Raw genomic sequence first — 15,512 nt, 5'->3', positions numbered from 1 at the left:
AATCGTAGAGAGCTTTTTGAGTTGTTTCCACATTTCCCAGTTAGCTGTTCCTCTCTGCCCCACCAGGCGCCCAACAACCGAAAATCGCGCCCCGCCCCCGCCCCCGCCCCCGCCTCCGCCTCCGCCTCCGGGACGCCGCGCAAGCCCTGAAGACCGAGCGAAAGACTGCCCGAATCTCGCGAGAACCGTGGGAACTTCCGCGTCTTCAGCCTGTGGGAGGAGGGCGGGGGCGGGGCGCTGAGCGGCGACGCTTCCGCAAAGATGGCGGCGGCTGCAGGGCGAAGCGCTCGGCTGGCGGCTTGGGGAGGGAGACTGCGGCGCGGGCTCGCTGCCAGCCGACAGGCCGTGCCGAGCCCCGGCGCACTGGCGGCGGCAGTGGCCGGGGTGGCCCTGGCAGGAGCAGGAGCGGCCTGGCATCATGGCCGCGTGAGTGTCGCGGCACGCGAGAGCAGCCTCACCGTGTTAGCACAGGTACGGGACGTTGCTCCTCCCGCCTCAGACGCCCCTTTGCGGGGAGGGGTCTGGAGCTTGCGCGGCCCCGACTCGACTGTGTTCCGAAGCCCGCTGGGGGCACCCAGCGGCGGGAGACCCCTGACAAGTGGGACTTGGTGGGGCTGCTCCTGCCGTGGCACGGGCTCCCGAGGCCCTTGGAGGCCTTGACAGGAGACCCAGCCTCGCCGGGGTAGAGCCGCAGGAGCTAAAACCACCCACTGGCGAAAAGCCCGCCGCCCATGGTGCTGACGGGCGTGGGCGTGTCGGAGTCAGGATTTTCGTTGCCTCTGGCCTATCCCGCCCCAGTTAGTGAAATGGATAGATCTTCAGGTGGTGTGCAGTTATCTGTAGAAGCAACAGTTACACGACTTCTCGGTGTAGCGTGGTCAAGTCCAAATAGATGACTTATTTTTTTTTAGTCATGAAAATGTCAATCAAAAAAACTGATCGGTTGGTAATTTCCAGATTTTATTAGGAACTCGAACATTATTATGTGATTGTAAACCTTTATGCTTGAGTGGACCATAAATAAGCAAAAACAAATTCCTCCTGAAATCTCCATATTTTCAAGGTTAAGTTTCCTACTTTGGGATATTGCCATGTCAAACATTTGGAAATTTGAGGAAGAATGCTAATTTGAAGCTCTTGTAGGCATTTTAACAAGCTTTTATAAATGAATTTTTTTGAAAATTGAAAGGGGTGTTTTATTGTTTCTTTGGTAGATTTACATCATACCTTTCCAATGGAGAACTCTAGGAACATTTAGATACAACAGAAGAGGAAAGTAGATCTTGTGAGTTAAAAACAAGTACTAGAGAGTGATAGTTATTTGTGTTAAAATACTCTATAGATAATACGTACAATAGCTCTTGCCATTCTCCCTCTGTTTCTGATCACAGATGAAAATGTTTTAGAGCATTTTTGCTAATCTTGTGTGTCAATTCAATTTATAGTTCATCATTGGTTTCAGTTTTCCTTAATCCATCTTGTTAGAGCTCTTAGATTAATCTTCCCCTGAGTATCACTAGCCACACAATATACCCTTCCTCAGAATCAGTGAGTGCCTCATTCTGCATGGAATAAAATCCACATTTTTAAGCTTTCTCATCCAGGGAGTTTCATAGTCACACTCAGACACCTTCCAACCAAAATGATTCGCTGCTTGTCCCCAGAACATGGCTTAAATCCTCCCTCCTTAGCAGTTGTAGCTTCTGATTTCATTGCATCCATCTCCTTGTTTTTCTTGGCTCACTTCTAGCCTGCTGATGCTTTTATTTTCTGATGTGACGGAAGCACCTCACCAGTGTGGTGTCTTGGATTCTCTCCCCAACTCTCCCCACACATACACACAGTGTTTTAACTTTCAGTCTAGCCAGAGTAAAATAGAAACCATTTTATTATCGATTCTTTTATAACATTTTCTGACAACACATTTGCTTGGTCTGTTGTGGGAACAGTTTAACATAGTGGTTCTCGTCCTTTTAACGACCACGTGGATGCTGCCAGTCAGCAATGGTGGCTGAGTGCAAGGAGGATCTCCCTCTTCTGTGATTCTGACACATTTTGCTATTTCTCCACCACCAGCACTGCCTTGAAGGTCTCTGTGCATGTCTGAGAATTTCTGAGATATTCTGGAATTTTGGTTTGTGATGAATAGTTTTTCATCTCTCGATATTTTGTGCAATGCTATAATTATTTAATATTGCAAAATGATAAAATCTTCCTTATAAATCATAGTGATAGTGTCCTCCTTTTTCAGTCATCACAGTAAGTAGTTTTACCAGCAAGGATAATAAATTTCTGTTAACAGAATCCTATACTTTTTTTTGGTTCTCATTGTGCCAACAGCCTGGATTTGTGATGGGGAACAAAGGGAGAATTCCAGGTCATGAAACAGCAGATAAGTTAGAATGCCCCTTATTTCCTTCCATAGTTACTGAAATACTACCATATACCAGGCAACATGTAAGGAGTGAGGATCAGAGACATAGCTCATGTGCTTATGGTTTCATGGGGCAGGGCATTTTAATAGTCTAGTAAACGTAAAAGCAGAAAGCAGGTGCTGTGGAACATACTGGAATAGTACCTAGCAGTTTCCGGTTTGCTGAAGGAATGATACATCAACTAGCATCTAAAGGATGATTGGAAGTTTGCTCGGCAGAGAAGGGAAAGAATATTGCAGGCAAAAGGAATAGCTTTGCAGAGGTCATTTGACTCAGCAGAATGTCAGCTGCAAGAGTTGAAATGCAAATTTCGGTGTGAGTGGTGGCTGGGAATCAGATCATTAAGTCACCTCAAGCCACATGACAGGAATTTTTCTCGTGAGGACAGCAGAGAGCCACTGCAGGGGTTCTTAACCTTCATGGACCCTCACAAATCCAGGCATAGAATTTAGGGAGTCCATGAACCTAGAAAAAAAGATTACATTTTTGTTTTCATTGATTTGTAATCTATATTTTCTTCCATTAGTAGTATTGTAACTGGGTTACTGGCATTTATATAAATCTCAGATAGTTTCCCATTATAGTATTATTACAGATACCTCAAATAACACTTCTTTGCAATTACAGTACTTTTAAACCTGTCATCATATCAGATTATTTAAAGCATGAAGAAGTATATGTATTACTCCATTACAAATTTGGTTTGGCCTTTGGAAAGAATATTGAGATCTTAGGAAGAGAAATGAATTGAAAACTGGAGTTAGGGAGCTGTTGCTATAATTTAGCAGAGAGTTGATGATGGCTAAATTAGTAGAAAAATTCCAAAGACATTTAAAAGATACATTTTTAAAGAGTATGAATTGCAGAATTCCCAAGTAAAGTGTAACTGTATTGTTTAAGAAATTCATGGTGATTACAATTGCACAGGAAAAGGATGCTTTCTACAAAGAAATCCTTAGTGGAACTTGCTTTAGAGCATGCCATCATATCAATTAGTTCTGTATGAACTTCTTAAAACAGGTAAGAATATTTGAAAACTCTCCTAAGATTTTAGTATTGCTCCTCTTATAACGTACTGTATTTGATTAAAGCATTAATAAAATCAGAAATAATAGAGGGAAGGAAACAAAGAACAGTATTCTATTGTTTCAGTCCATTCTGCAGTAAAAGGATAGCTACTTCTTAACCTTAACATATCAAAAAGTATTAAAAAATTAGAAAAAGTTTTGTCAGGCAAGAAATAATATACTTGTAAACCAAAACTGATGTACGCAAATTTCTTTATCAGTAAATCCAGTATGTAAGATCAATTAAAAGTAAAGCTTTTCTGTGCCATTAGTATTATAATTCATTAAAATAGAAAGGTCCAAAACTGAAAAAGAAGGAGGAAGAAGTGAAGCCAAAGTAAAATGAAGTATATAGTTCACAGTTGGCAACAGTGGTACTTGATTTGTTCTTACTAATTTTTAATTATATGAGTATTTCATTTATTCTCTAATTTTTTCTATTTTTGGCCTTTATATTAATGTTCTTCCACATTAAGTGTAATATTGGAGACTATAGGTTTCCCTGACTTCAAAATTAGTTTTTTGGTTTGCCTTTCAATGGAAAATTTATCTGCTACAGTTTAAAAAGTAAAGTTGTTTTATATAACCTAGTGAATAATACTGTATTGTTTTCTTCTAAGAAATTTAAATGTTATATAAATTCATTGATAGTCACCTCCCTTTGAAGATTTATTTATGTTTGTATTTATAAAGACTTAAAACTCTTTGTTCTATTGTTATTTAGTTTGTTTGTTTTTTTTTTTTTTTTCATGATACTTACCATTCTTTGAAGTTGTTTTATCTACTTGTCTTCCCCAAGTAGAATAGCCTCTTGCCTTTTTCATCTCTGTGTCTTTAGTGTTTGGAATAATTCCAGTCACATAGTTAAATGTAATAAATGTTTGACTAACCCAAATTGGATGGGTTCAAGTTCCAGCTCCACTTCTAATACCTGCTTCCTGCTAATGCCATCTTAGGAGGCAGCTGGCAATGGCTCAAGAACTTGGGTCCCTGCCACCACTTGGGAGATCCAGATGGAGTTCCCAGCTTCCAGCTCTCTGCTGGCCCAGCCCCAGCTGTTGCGGGCATTTGGGCAGTAAACTAGCAAATGGAAGATCTCTGTCAGTCCCTCTCTCTTTCAAATAAATAAAAAAATTTTTTTAGAAATCCAGTAATTCAAAGAGAGAAATTGAATACAGTTATGCATTGCTTAACAGTGGGAATATATTCAGAATTGCATTATTAGGTGTTTTTCTCATTGTGTAAACATCACAGAGTGTACTTACACAAACCTAGATGACCTAGCCTACTATACAGGTAGGCCACATGGTATAGCCTATTGTTCCTCCAAATGTGTACTGCATGTTACACAATGTTAGATATTTGGTTATATAAATATAGAAAAGATAGAGTAAAAATACAGTATGAAAGCTAAAAAGTGGTAAACTTACATATGGCTCTTTCTGAGAATGGAACTTGTAGGACAAAAGGTTGTTGTGGGTGAATCAGTGAGTGAGTGAATATGAAGGCCTAGGACATTACTGCATGCTACTAGAGTCTGTAAGTAATGTACACTTAGACTACTCTAGATTTATTTTAAAAATTTATTTTTCTTGGGAACAGACATTTAGCCTAATCATTAAGATGTGGTTAAGATATCCGTATCTCATATCAGGGTGCTTGGGTTCAATACCTGCCACTGGTTCCTTATTGCAGCATCCTGCTAATGCGGAAACTGGGAAGCAGCAGTGATGACTCAAGTGTTTAGGTTCCTACCACCCATGTGGCAGACCTAGATTGAGATCCCTGCTTATTGCAAGGCATTTGGGGAATGAGGCAATAGATGGGAGCACACTCTCACTCAGTCTCTTCTTCTCTCTTTCTCTTTTTGTTTTTCTCTGCAGCCAAATAAACATTTTTAAAAGTTTTTTCTTTAATAATTAATTTACTGTAACTTTCTTGGTATATAAAATTATTTCAACTTTTTAAATCTTTTGTGATAACATTCAGCTTAAAACACAAACACATTGGATAGCTGTATATTTTCTTCCTTTATATACCTATTTTCTTAGCTTTTTTCTATTTTTAATTTTTTATCTTATTTTTACTTTTTTTTTACTTATTTTTAACTTTTATTTAATGAATATAAATTTCCAAAGTACAGAATATTGATTACAATGGCTTCCCCCCCATAACGTCCCTCCAACCCACTACCCTCCCCTTATCCACTCCCTCTCCCCTTCCATTCACATCAAGATTCATTTTCGATTCTCTTTATATACAGAAGATCAGTTTAGCATACATTAAGTAAAGATTTCAACAGTTTGCTCCCACACAGAAACATAAAGTGAAAAATACTGTTTGAGTACTAGTTATAGCATTAAATCTCAATGTACAGCAAAATAAACTGTTTTTTGTTAAAAGCTAAGATACAGACACATACATTAGCATAGACCTACACACGCTCAGGATCATCACTGTCTTCCAACTCCACATCTGGGAATTCTTCAGAAGCAATACCATGTTTGGAGCTGTCATCTCCTATAATAACAATGGCTCCTTCCATCCATTTCTTCCAGGTTTCCCAATTTGTTAGTATACAGCTGTTTATTTCTTTGCTGTCTGTTGTTACATTTCCTTTTTCATCTCTAATTTTTTTTCTAAAAATCAGCTTTTCGTTTCACTGACATTTAAAATTTTTTGTTTCAATTTTATTTCTTCTCTAATTTTAATTATTTCTTTTCTCCTAGTTTTGGGTTTCATTTGCTGTTGTTTTTCTAGGTCTTTGAAATGCATTGATAGCTCATTAATTTGGTACATTTCCAGTTTTTTTGATGTAGGCACCCAAGTTGGGTGTGTAAATCTCCTTTTTTTTTTTTTTTAAATCAGAGGGGAGGTTGGTTCTACTCTGTTGGCATCTTCTCATACTCACCTTCTCTCAAAGGAGACCAATGCCTGGGTGTGAGCCCCAGTGGGTACAGTTTTTATCTGTGCTGCCCCAGGAACCACACAAAGGATCTTCGCCACCCGTGGTGTGAACTCAGGTCCTGCAGTAGTGACCTTCATAGGGAATCATGAAGCCCCGAGCATGTTGAGCCACCTACAGTGACTGCCCAGAGTGCCAGCCATACCTGTGCCCTCGTACACAGCCACAGTATTTGTACAGACCCAGCACACAAGACTCCCACAGACACGAGCACCCAGCCTCCTGTCAATTCTCCCAGCCAGACTCAGGCATCGCCTCTCAGCTGGTTGCTGGTTCCACGGACATGAGCTGGCACAGCTGTTATGTATGTCCAAAATGGCACCCATCCTCTCTCAGCTAGTTACTGGATGCTGGTTTCAGCTGGTTTGGGATAAAGGAACATAGCCCTCCCCCTTTTTTCCCTCTTGTTTGGCAGGTACACTGCCCCCCACAGGGCTCCAAGCTGGGCCCACACCAGGCTTTTGCCAGAGGCTTGGGGTGCTGCAGTCTGGTCTTACCTCACTCCAGATCTGATGCTGAAGCTTTCAGCTGCTGGGGTACCAAGCTGTGAATGTCCACGTCCTCCATGTAGGTCCACAGTGTCCTTCCAGTTTGTGTGGAATTTCCTCTGACATTTTCTCCCTAACCCTTCCCTGAGATTGCTCTCTATCCACTTTGGTTTTTAAATGTCCTCCCGTAGACTAGAGCAGTAAGCTCGCTCTCTGTGCTTCCATCTTGAACTTATAACTTGGTTTTCTTAATATCAAAGATACCTCTTCCATTGTAACAGGAGTGAGAGCAGAAAGTGTAGTTAATCTTAGAAGCTGGGTATAGACTAATTCTACACATTTTCTTCTACCAAAGCACAGGGGGTAGGGTGGAAGGGAAGAAAAAAGGCAACAAACCTAATTGTGAACTGCTTCAGAAATAAGGAGATAAATTCAGGGAACTGTGAACTGTGAGATGTGGACCACGTTAGAAGGATCTGTAACAAATGTTACTGGAGTGAATAACCGTAGAATTGAGGGAGAGAGAATAACTTTACAGAGGTCATGGGAGATTAAGATGGCAAAGTACGGAGGGAGCTTACTGCTCAAATCTAGAAGATAGTTTAAGAAAAGTGCCGTGGCTCACTAGGCTAATCCTCCGCCTTGCGGCGTCGGCACACCAGGTTCTAGTCCTGGTCAGGGCGCCGGATTCTGTCCTGGTTGCCCCTCTTCCAGGCCAGGGAGTGCAGTGAAGGATGGCCCAAGTCCTTGGGCCCTACCCCATGGGAAACCAGGAGAAGCACCTGGCTCCTGCCATCGGATCAGCGTGGTGCACCGGCCACAGCGCGCCGGCCGTGGCGGCCATTGGAGGGTGAACCAATGGCAAAGGAAGACCTTTCTCTCTGTCTCTCTCTCTCTCTCACTGTCCACTCTGTCAAAAAAAAAAAAAAAAGTGGAGAGAGTACAGTCTCGGGGAAGGGTTAAGAAGAAAATGGCAGAGGAAACTCTGTACAAATTAGAGGGGCATAGTGAACCTATATAAAGGGCATGAATGTCCACAACTCAGGACCCCAGCAACTGAGAGCCTCCGCGCTAGTGTTGGAGAGTGAGATGAGACCAGACTGTAGCAGCCCAAGCCACTGGCAAAAAGCTGCAGGAACAGCCTAGAGGGAATCCGGCTTGGAGCACTATGAGGGATAGTGTACCTGCCAAATTGGAAGGGGAAAAAAAAAAGGAGGGGCATGTTTCTGTCTCCCTGATGACCCTGCAATGGCATCCTGTAACAAACCCATAGAAAGCGGACACCATTTTGGACATACGTAACAACTACACACCAACTCATGTCTGCACCCAGCAACCAGTCAAGTGGAGACAACTGAGTCTGGTGGGGAAAACTGACAGGGGACTGTGTGCTCAAGACTGGGAAAAAAAAAAAAAAAAAAAAAAAGGTTGTGTGGGAGGGCTCACGGTGTGGCTAGGACTTTGGGCAATCACTGAGAGGCTCCACATGCTCAGGGCTGCCTGGTTACCTGGTGAGGGACATTGCTGGGGAATCTGAGCTTACACTGAGGACTGCATAGATCTTTTGTGTTGTCCCTTAGGCAGAGTGGACGAATATTATACCCACCAGGGTTAGCGCTCAGGCACTGGTCTGCTTTGAGGATAGGAGCTCAGCTGAGCATAATAAACCTCCCCTATAATAATAATTTAAAAAAAGATTTACCACGCCAAACCTGGGTGTGTCACCTTGGGCACACCATTAACCCTGGAAAACTGAACAGAGCTTTGTGGCCACACCTACTACAAGCATTTAGATATTCACTGAAAGCAGACATTCCACTTATCTACAGAGTCATAGCACAAAGATAAAAGCTGCCATAGCAAAAAACAAAGAAGAAACCAAGGAGTATCTCCACAAATGCCGAACAACAAACACACCAACTCAATAAACAAGAATAAGGAAGACAACGTAATGCCCCCAAAAGAACACAACACTTCAATACAAAATCCATAGATGAAATGAAAAAAAATTTCTCCCACAAAATTGAGATCTTAAAGAGAAAGCAAAATGAAATCTTGGAAATGAAGAATTCAATAGAACAAATAAAAATGCAGTGGAGAGCCTTAACAACAAAATCAGTGAAGCAGAAGAAAGAATATCTGACTAGAAGGTAAAGCACAGGAAATTATACAATCAGACCAAACTCAAGAAGAAATTAGAAAATTAAAAATCACTATTGGAAATCTACAGGATATTATCAAACAACCCAACATATAGGTTCTAGGAGTTCCTGAAGGTGTGCATGGAGAGAAAGGATTAGAAGGCCTTTTTAGTGAAATAATAACAGAAAACTTCTAATTTGTAGAAAGAAAGAGACATCCAAGTACAGAAAGCACATACAACTCCTAATAGACATGACCAGAAAAGATCTTCACCATGACACATTGTAATCAAATTCACTACAGTAAAACATAAAGATTTTAAAATGTGCATGAGAGAAATGCCTGATTACTTTCAGAGAATCTCCAATTATTCTCACAGTGGACTTCGCATCAGAAACCCTACAGGCTAGGAAAGAATGGCGAGATATATTCCAAGTCTTAAGAGAAAAAAAAATGTTCAGCATGGAGTACTGTACTCAGCAAAGCTCTCATTCATGAGCGAAGGTGAAATAAACACCTTCCATAACAAACAGAAATTTAAAGAATTTGTCACCACCTGTCCAGCCCTGCATAATACGTTTAAGGATGTGCTGCACACAGAAATATGGTCATCACTCTGAAAGAAGGTAAAGGAAGAAAATCTCCCAGTAAAAGTACAAAGGAAATCCAAAGTAAAAATGGGAATATTTTTGGAAAAATGGCAAGGCAAAGTCATTACTTATCAACGCTCCAGTTAAAAGATACAGACTAGCAAAATGGAATGAAAAACAAAATCCATCTGTTTTCTGCCTACAGGAACATATCTCACCAGCAAAGTTGTATGCACACTGAAAGTGAAAGGATGGAAACAGATATTCTATGATAACAGAAACCAAAAAAAGAGCTGCTATATCCATCCTAATATCAGACAAAATAGACTTTAACACAGAAACTGTTAAAAGAGACAACTAAGGGCACTCTAATTCTTCTCAAGTTATTCAAAACAATTGAAAGGGAGGGAATCCTCCCAAAATCTTTCTATGAAGCCAGCATCACCTTAATTCCTAAACCTGAAAAAGATGTAACATAGAAGGAGAACTCTAGACCATTCTCTCTGATGAACATAGGTGCACAAACCCTCTTCTAGCCAGTCAAATCCAACAGCACATCACAAAGATCATCCACTCAGACCAGCTGGGATGTATCCCTGGTATGGAAGGATTGTTCAACATTTGCAAATCAATCAATGTTAGCCTTCATGTTAACAAATTGAAGAACAAAAACCATATGATTATTTCAGTAGATGCAGAGGAAGCATTTGATAAAATGCAACACCCATTTATGATGAAAACTAAACAAATTGGGTTTAGAAGGACTATTACTCAACACAATCAAGGCAATTCATGATAAACCTCTGCCAGCATCCTATTGAATGGGGAAAATTTGGAAGCATTCCTACGGAAATTCAGTACCAGACAAGGATACCTACTCTCACCATTGCTGTTCAGTATAGTCCAGGAAGTTTTAGCCAGAACCACTAGGCAAGAAAAAGAAAGGATACAAATTGGGAAGGAGGATATCAAACTATCCCTATGTGCAGATGATATGATGCTTTATATAGAGTATCCAAAAGACTCCACCAAGAGAATATTGGAACTCATAGAAGAGCTTGGTAAAATAGCAGGATATCAAATACACAAAAATCAACAGCCTTTGCATACATACACAATGCCAAGGCTGAGAATGAACTTCTAAGATCAATTCCATTTACAATAGCTACAAAAAAATTCAAATAGCTTGGAATAAATCTAACCAAGGATGTCAAGGATCTCTGATGAGAATTACAAAACATTAAAGAAAGAAATAGAAGATTAAAAAATGGAAAAATATTCCATGTTCATGGATTGGAAGAATGAATATCCTGAAAATGTCTACTACCAAAAGCAGTTTACAGATTCAATGTGATACTAATCAAAATATAAAAGATACTCTTCTCAGATCTAGAAAAAATGATGCTGAAATTCATATGGAGGCACAGGAGACCCTGCATAACTAAAGCAGTCTTATACAACAGAAAAAAAGCTGGAGGCCTCACAGTACTAAATTTCAAGACATACTACAAGACAGTTATAATCAGAACAGCCAAGAACTGCTACAGAAACAGAGGGATAGACGTGGAACAAAATAGAATTGCCAGAAAATCAATCCAAGCATCTACAACTAACTTATATTTGACCAAGAAGCTAAAATCAATCCTTGGAACAAGGACAGTCTTTGTCAAACAATGCTTGGAAAACTGGATTTCCACTTACAGAAGTGTGAAGCAAGACACCTACCTTACAACTTACACAGAAATACACTCAAAATGGACTAAAGACCTAAATCTACTATCGGACACCATCAAATTATTAAAGAACATTGGTGAAACCCTGCAAGACATTGGCACAGGAAAAGAGTTCTTGGAAAAGACCCCAAAGGCACAGGTACTCAAAGGCAAAATTAATAAATTAGATTACATCAAATTGAGAAGCTTCTGCACTGCAAAAGAAACACTCAGCAAAGTGAAGAGGCAGTCAATAGAATGGGAGAAATTATTTGCAAACTATGCAACTGATAAAGGATTTATAACCAGAATATATAAGAAACTCCACAACAACAAAACAAACAACCCAGTTAAGAAATGGGCAAAGGACTTAAACAGACTTTTTTAAAAAAGATTTATTTATTTATTTGAAAGTGAGAATTACACTGAGAGAGGAGAGGCAGAGAGAGTGAGAGGTTTTCCATCTGATGATTCACTCCCCAGATGCTGCAACGGCCAGAGCTGAGCCAATCCGAAGCGAAGAGTCAGGACCTTCTTCTGGGTCTCCCACACGGGTGCAGGGGCCCAAGGAATTGGGCCATCTTCTGCTATGCCAGGCCATAGCAGAGAGCTGGATTGGAAAAAGACCAGCTGGGACTAGAACTGGCACCCATATGGGAAGTGGGCACTTCAGGCCAGGATGTTAACCCACTGTGCCACAGCGCCAGCCCCCACAGACATTTTTCATAAGAGGAAATCCAAATGGCCAACAGACACATGAAAAAAGTTCAGGATCACTAGCCATCAGGGAAATGCAAATCAAAACCACAATGAGTTTTCATCTCACCCCAGTTAGAATGGCTTTCATAAAGAAATCAACAAACAACAAATGCTGGCAAGGATATGGTACAAAAGGTACCCTAGTCCACAGCTGGTGGGAATGTAAACTGGTAAAGTCACTATGGAAGATAGTATGGAGATACCTCAGAAATCTGTATATAGACTTACCATATGACCCAGCCATCCCACTCCTCAGAATTTACCTGAGGGAAATGAAATCCGTAAATAAAAGAGTTACCCACACTCCCGTGTTTATTGCAGCCAAATTCATAATAGCTAAGACATGGAACCAACCTAAATGCCCATCAGCCAAAGACTAGATTAAGAAATTATGGGATATGTGCACTATGGAATACTATACAGTGGTTAAAAATGAAATCCAGTCATTTGCAACAAAATGAACAAAGGACAAATGCCGTATGTTCTCCCTGATCTTTGCTAACTAATAGAGCACCTAAAGGGAATTCTGTAGAAGTGAAATTCATACTTTGAGAAGCAATACCTTGAACAGCCCTTGTCTTGACTGTCAAGGAACAGGTTTTTTTTTTTCCTTCATACTATTTGTTAAACTCTTTACTTAACATAGAGTTAATAATATGTGTATGAAGTCAATTAAAAATCTCAGTAAAAAATAACAGTATAAGAGAGGGAGGAGGAAGTTTGTAAATGTAAAGCTGTATAGTTCTGCATATGTTTCTATGGACTTCTAAGGGTACAGTTTAAAAATTTGCCATGGGACCCCCACATCCCATTAAACTGAGTGGTTAAAATGCCATCTTAACTGTTAAAGTGATTATATTAAGTGTTAAAATGAACATATAGATAGGGTTTTAAAGTGATCATATAGATGAGATCAAGTGTCTAACAATAATAATGGATAGAATTAAAAGGGAGATTTACTTAGTATAGAGTTGGTCTTCTGTGTATAAAGTTAATTGAAAATGAATCTTAATGGGGAATGGGAGAGGGAAGAGGAGTGGGAGTGAGGGTGGGAGGGCGGGTATGATGGGGAGAATCACTGTATTCCTAAAGTTGTACTTATGAAATTTGTACTCATTAAATAAAAGATTTCTTTGGGGAAAAAAATAAAGAGAAGAGAATGTTCCTATATCACAAACAGTCCACACAGCAGACTCATAGAATGACAGTCACTTTAAGTAGCACTCAACATCAGTCCTTAAAGCATCCTGGTCTGGCTGAAAGCCCATGAAAGCATTTCAGGCATGGAAAGCCAAGACACTGTGGCAAAAAAGTTCGTGAAGGATCTCTAATGAGTGTAACACCAACAAAAAGAGGTGGCCTTCAAAGATGGATGTACTTTTCTCTGAAGGGAGGAGAGAACTTCCCCTTTGCTTATGGCCTTGTGTAAATACTAATGGAGTTTGTGGATTCAAAAGTCTTCCATAGCCTAGGCAGCTCATGTCAAGATGCTTGGGTGATTAATTGTTAAATTAACAACAGGAGTCACTGTGCACTAACTTTCCATGCAGGACCTCTGTCCTCAATGAATTATCAGAGTTTTGTGTGTGTGTGCTCGCGCACGCGTGCACAGAAATTGTTAAATTGTTGAGATCTTTACTTAGCGTAGAGATGGTATTCTGTGTATAAAGTTAATTGAAAATGAATCTTAATGGAGAATGGGACTGGGAATGGGAGAGGGAGGAGGAGGAGTGGTGCAAGTGTGGTGGGAGGCCAGGTGTGGCTGGAAGAATCACTGTATTCCTAAAGTTGTACTTAGAAATTGTATTCCCTAAATAAAACGTTTCTTGGGGCGGGGGGACAGAGGTCATGAGCAGTGAGAGCTTTGACACAATTATGATGAATAAGGGTCCAATTATCACAGACTTCTAATGGCTTTCATTTAGCAGGTCAATAATTGAGATTTCCAAATATTGTAGTAAAGTATTATCTAACAAATTATTTTCCAGAAAGCCTGCTGTTATGAGTTTAATTCAAGTAATATATCTGGATGTTACTTTTTTAAACTATTAAAATTTTAATATAGTAACAACAAAGATAGCTTTTCTTTGGTATCTTTAAATTCATATTTTGAGCTCATTTTCAATTTTGTGAGTGCAGCTTGACAAACAGTCAGATATTTGAAATATAAGCAAAGAATATGGGAGTTGAGCATTTGGCTCAGCAGTTAAGTTGGTGCTTAAGAAACCCACATCCCCTCTCAGACTGCCTGGTTTGATTCCCAGGCCTGTTCACAATCCAGCTTCCTGTTATATGCCCATCCTGGGAGGCAGCAGATGATAGCTCAAATACTTGGGTTCCTACCACCCAAGGATTCAGTTCCTCACTCCTGGTTTCAGCATGGCCCAGCCCTGGTTGTTCTGGATACTTGGGGATGGGACTGGAAAATGGAAGATCTCTGTCTTCCTCTTTGCCTTTGACATCAAATGAAAAGAAAAAAAAAATAGAATGTGGAGTATCATTTTTAAACAAACAAAAATAACAAATGAATTTGCATATTTCATTAGATGTAGAACTTTTTCTATTGCATATTGGACAACTTTTTAAAAACTCAGTAAGATGGTGCTATTTTAATTTGCTGTAGAAGCCCTAAAAAGTTTATAAAATTAAATTGGCATTACTTTCCTTTATTTTTTTTTAAAGATTTATTTATTTGAAAGGCAGAGTAACAGAGAGAGAAGAGGGAGAGACAGATTTTCCATCCACTGTTCACTTCCCAAATGGCCGCAACAGCCAAGGCTGGGCCAGGCTGTAATCAGTGGCCTGATGCTTCATCTGGGTCTCCCTCTTAGGTACAGGGGCCCAAGGACTGGTGCCATCTTTCGCTGCTTTCCCAGGATCATTAGCAGGGAGTTAGATTGGAAGTGAAGCAGTGGGGGATGGTTTTGGCAACCATATGGGATGCCAGCTTTGTAGGCAGTGCCTTAACCAGCTATGCTACAACACTAGCCCCTATTTTCCTTTATTTTGAACTAACCTTATTTGTGGTGATTATTTCTATGGAAAAGGGAAGGAAAAATTGTTAAGACAACTGGGCAAAACTAGGATTTATTGGAGTGTACTGATAGTGTATTTGTGTGCATTTCAGTACATTGCGTTTAATGATGTGTATTTAAAAGTGTTGTGCCAAGGGCAATAAACTATAACAACATACAGAAGTTTAATAACCATGAAACATTGTAAGTTCAATGAAGACTAAAACTTTCTTGCAACAATAAAGCAAGAATGAAAAGAAGTTTTTGTACTTTATTGCCCCAGGTAAAAATGTCTATAGAAAGAGATAAGTGATGACAAAGCTTTGATGTTAATAAACTC

At 40.0% G+C, this 15,512-nt stretch overlaps 1 protein-coding gene across 1 annotated transcript in view; it reads left to right on the top strand.

The window, feature by feature from the left end:
* Positions 1-207: 207 nt before the first annotated feature.
* MICU2 (mitochondrial calcium uptake 2) overlaps positions 208-15,512 on the top strand; it is a 158,596-nt gene continuing 143,291 nt past the window's right edge. Inside the window, exon 1 of the mRNA XM_070049155.1 lies at positions 208-471. Coding sequence (XP_069905256.1) covers positions 262-471 — 210 coding nt within the window. The 5' untranslated portion in view covers positions 208-261. The remainder of the gene's footprint in view (positions 472-15,512) is intronic.

Source organism: Oryctolagus cuniculus, chromosome 9, assembly GCF_964237555.1.
Source record: "Oryctolagus cuniculus chromosome 9, mOryCun1.1, whole genome shotgun sequence".
Classification (NCBI taxonomy): domain Eukaryota; kingdom Metazoa; phylum Chordata; class Mammalia; order Lagomorpha; family Leporidae; genus Oryctolagus; species Oryctolagus cuniculus.
Note: the sequence above shows the minus strand (reverse complement) of the source record. Positions and strands in the feature narration are given on the sequence as shown.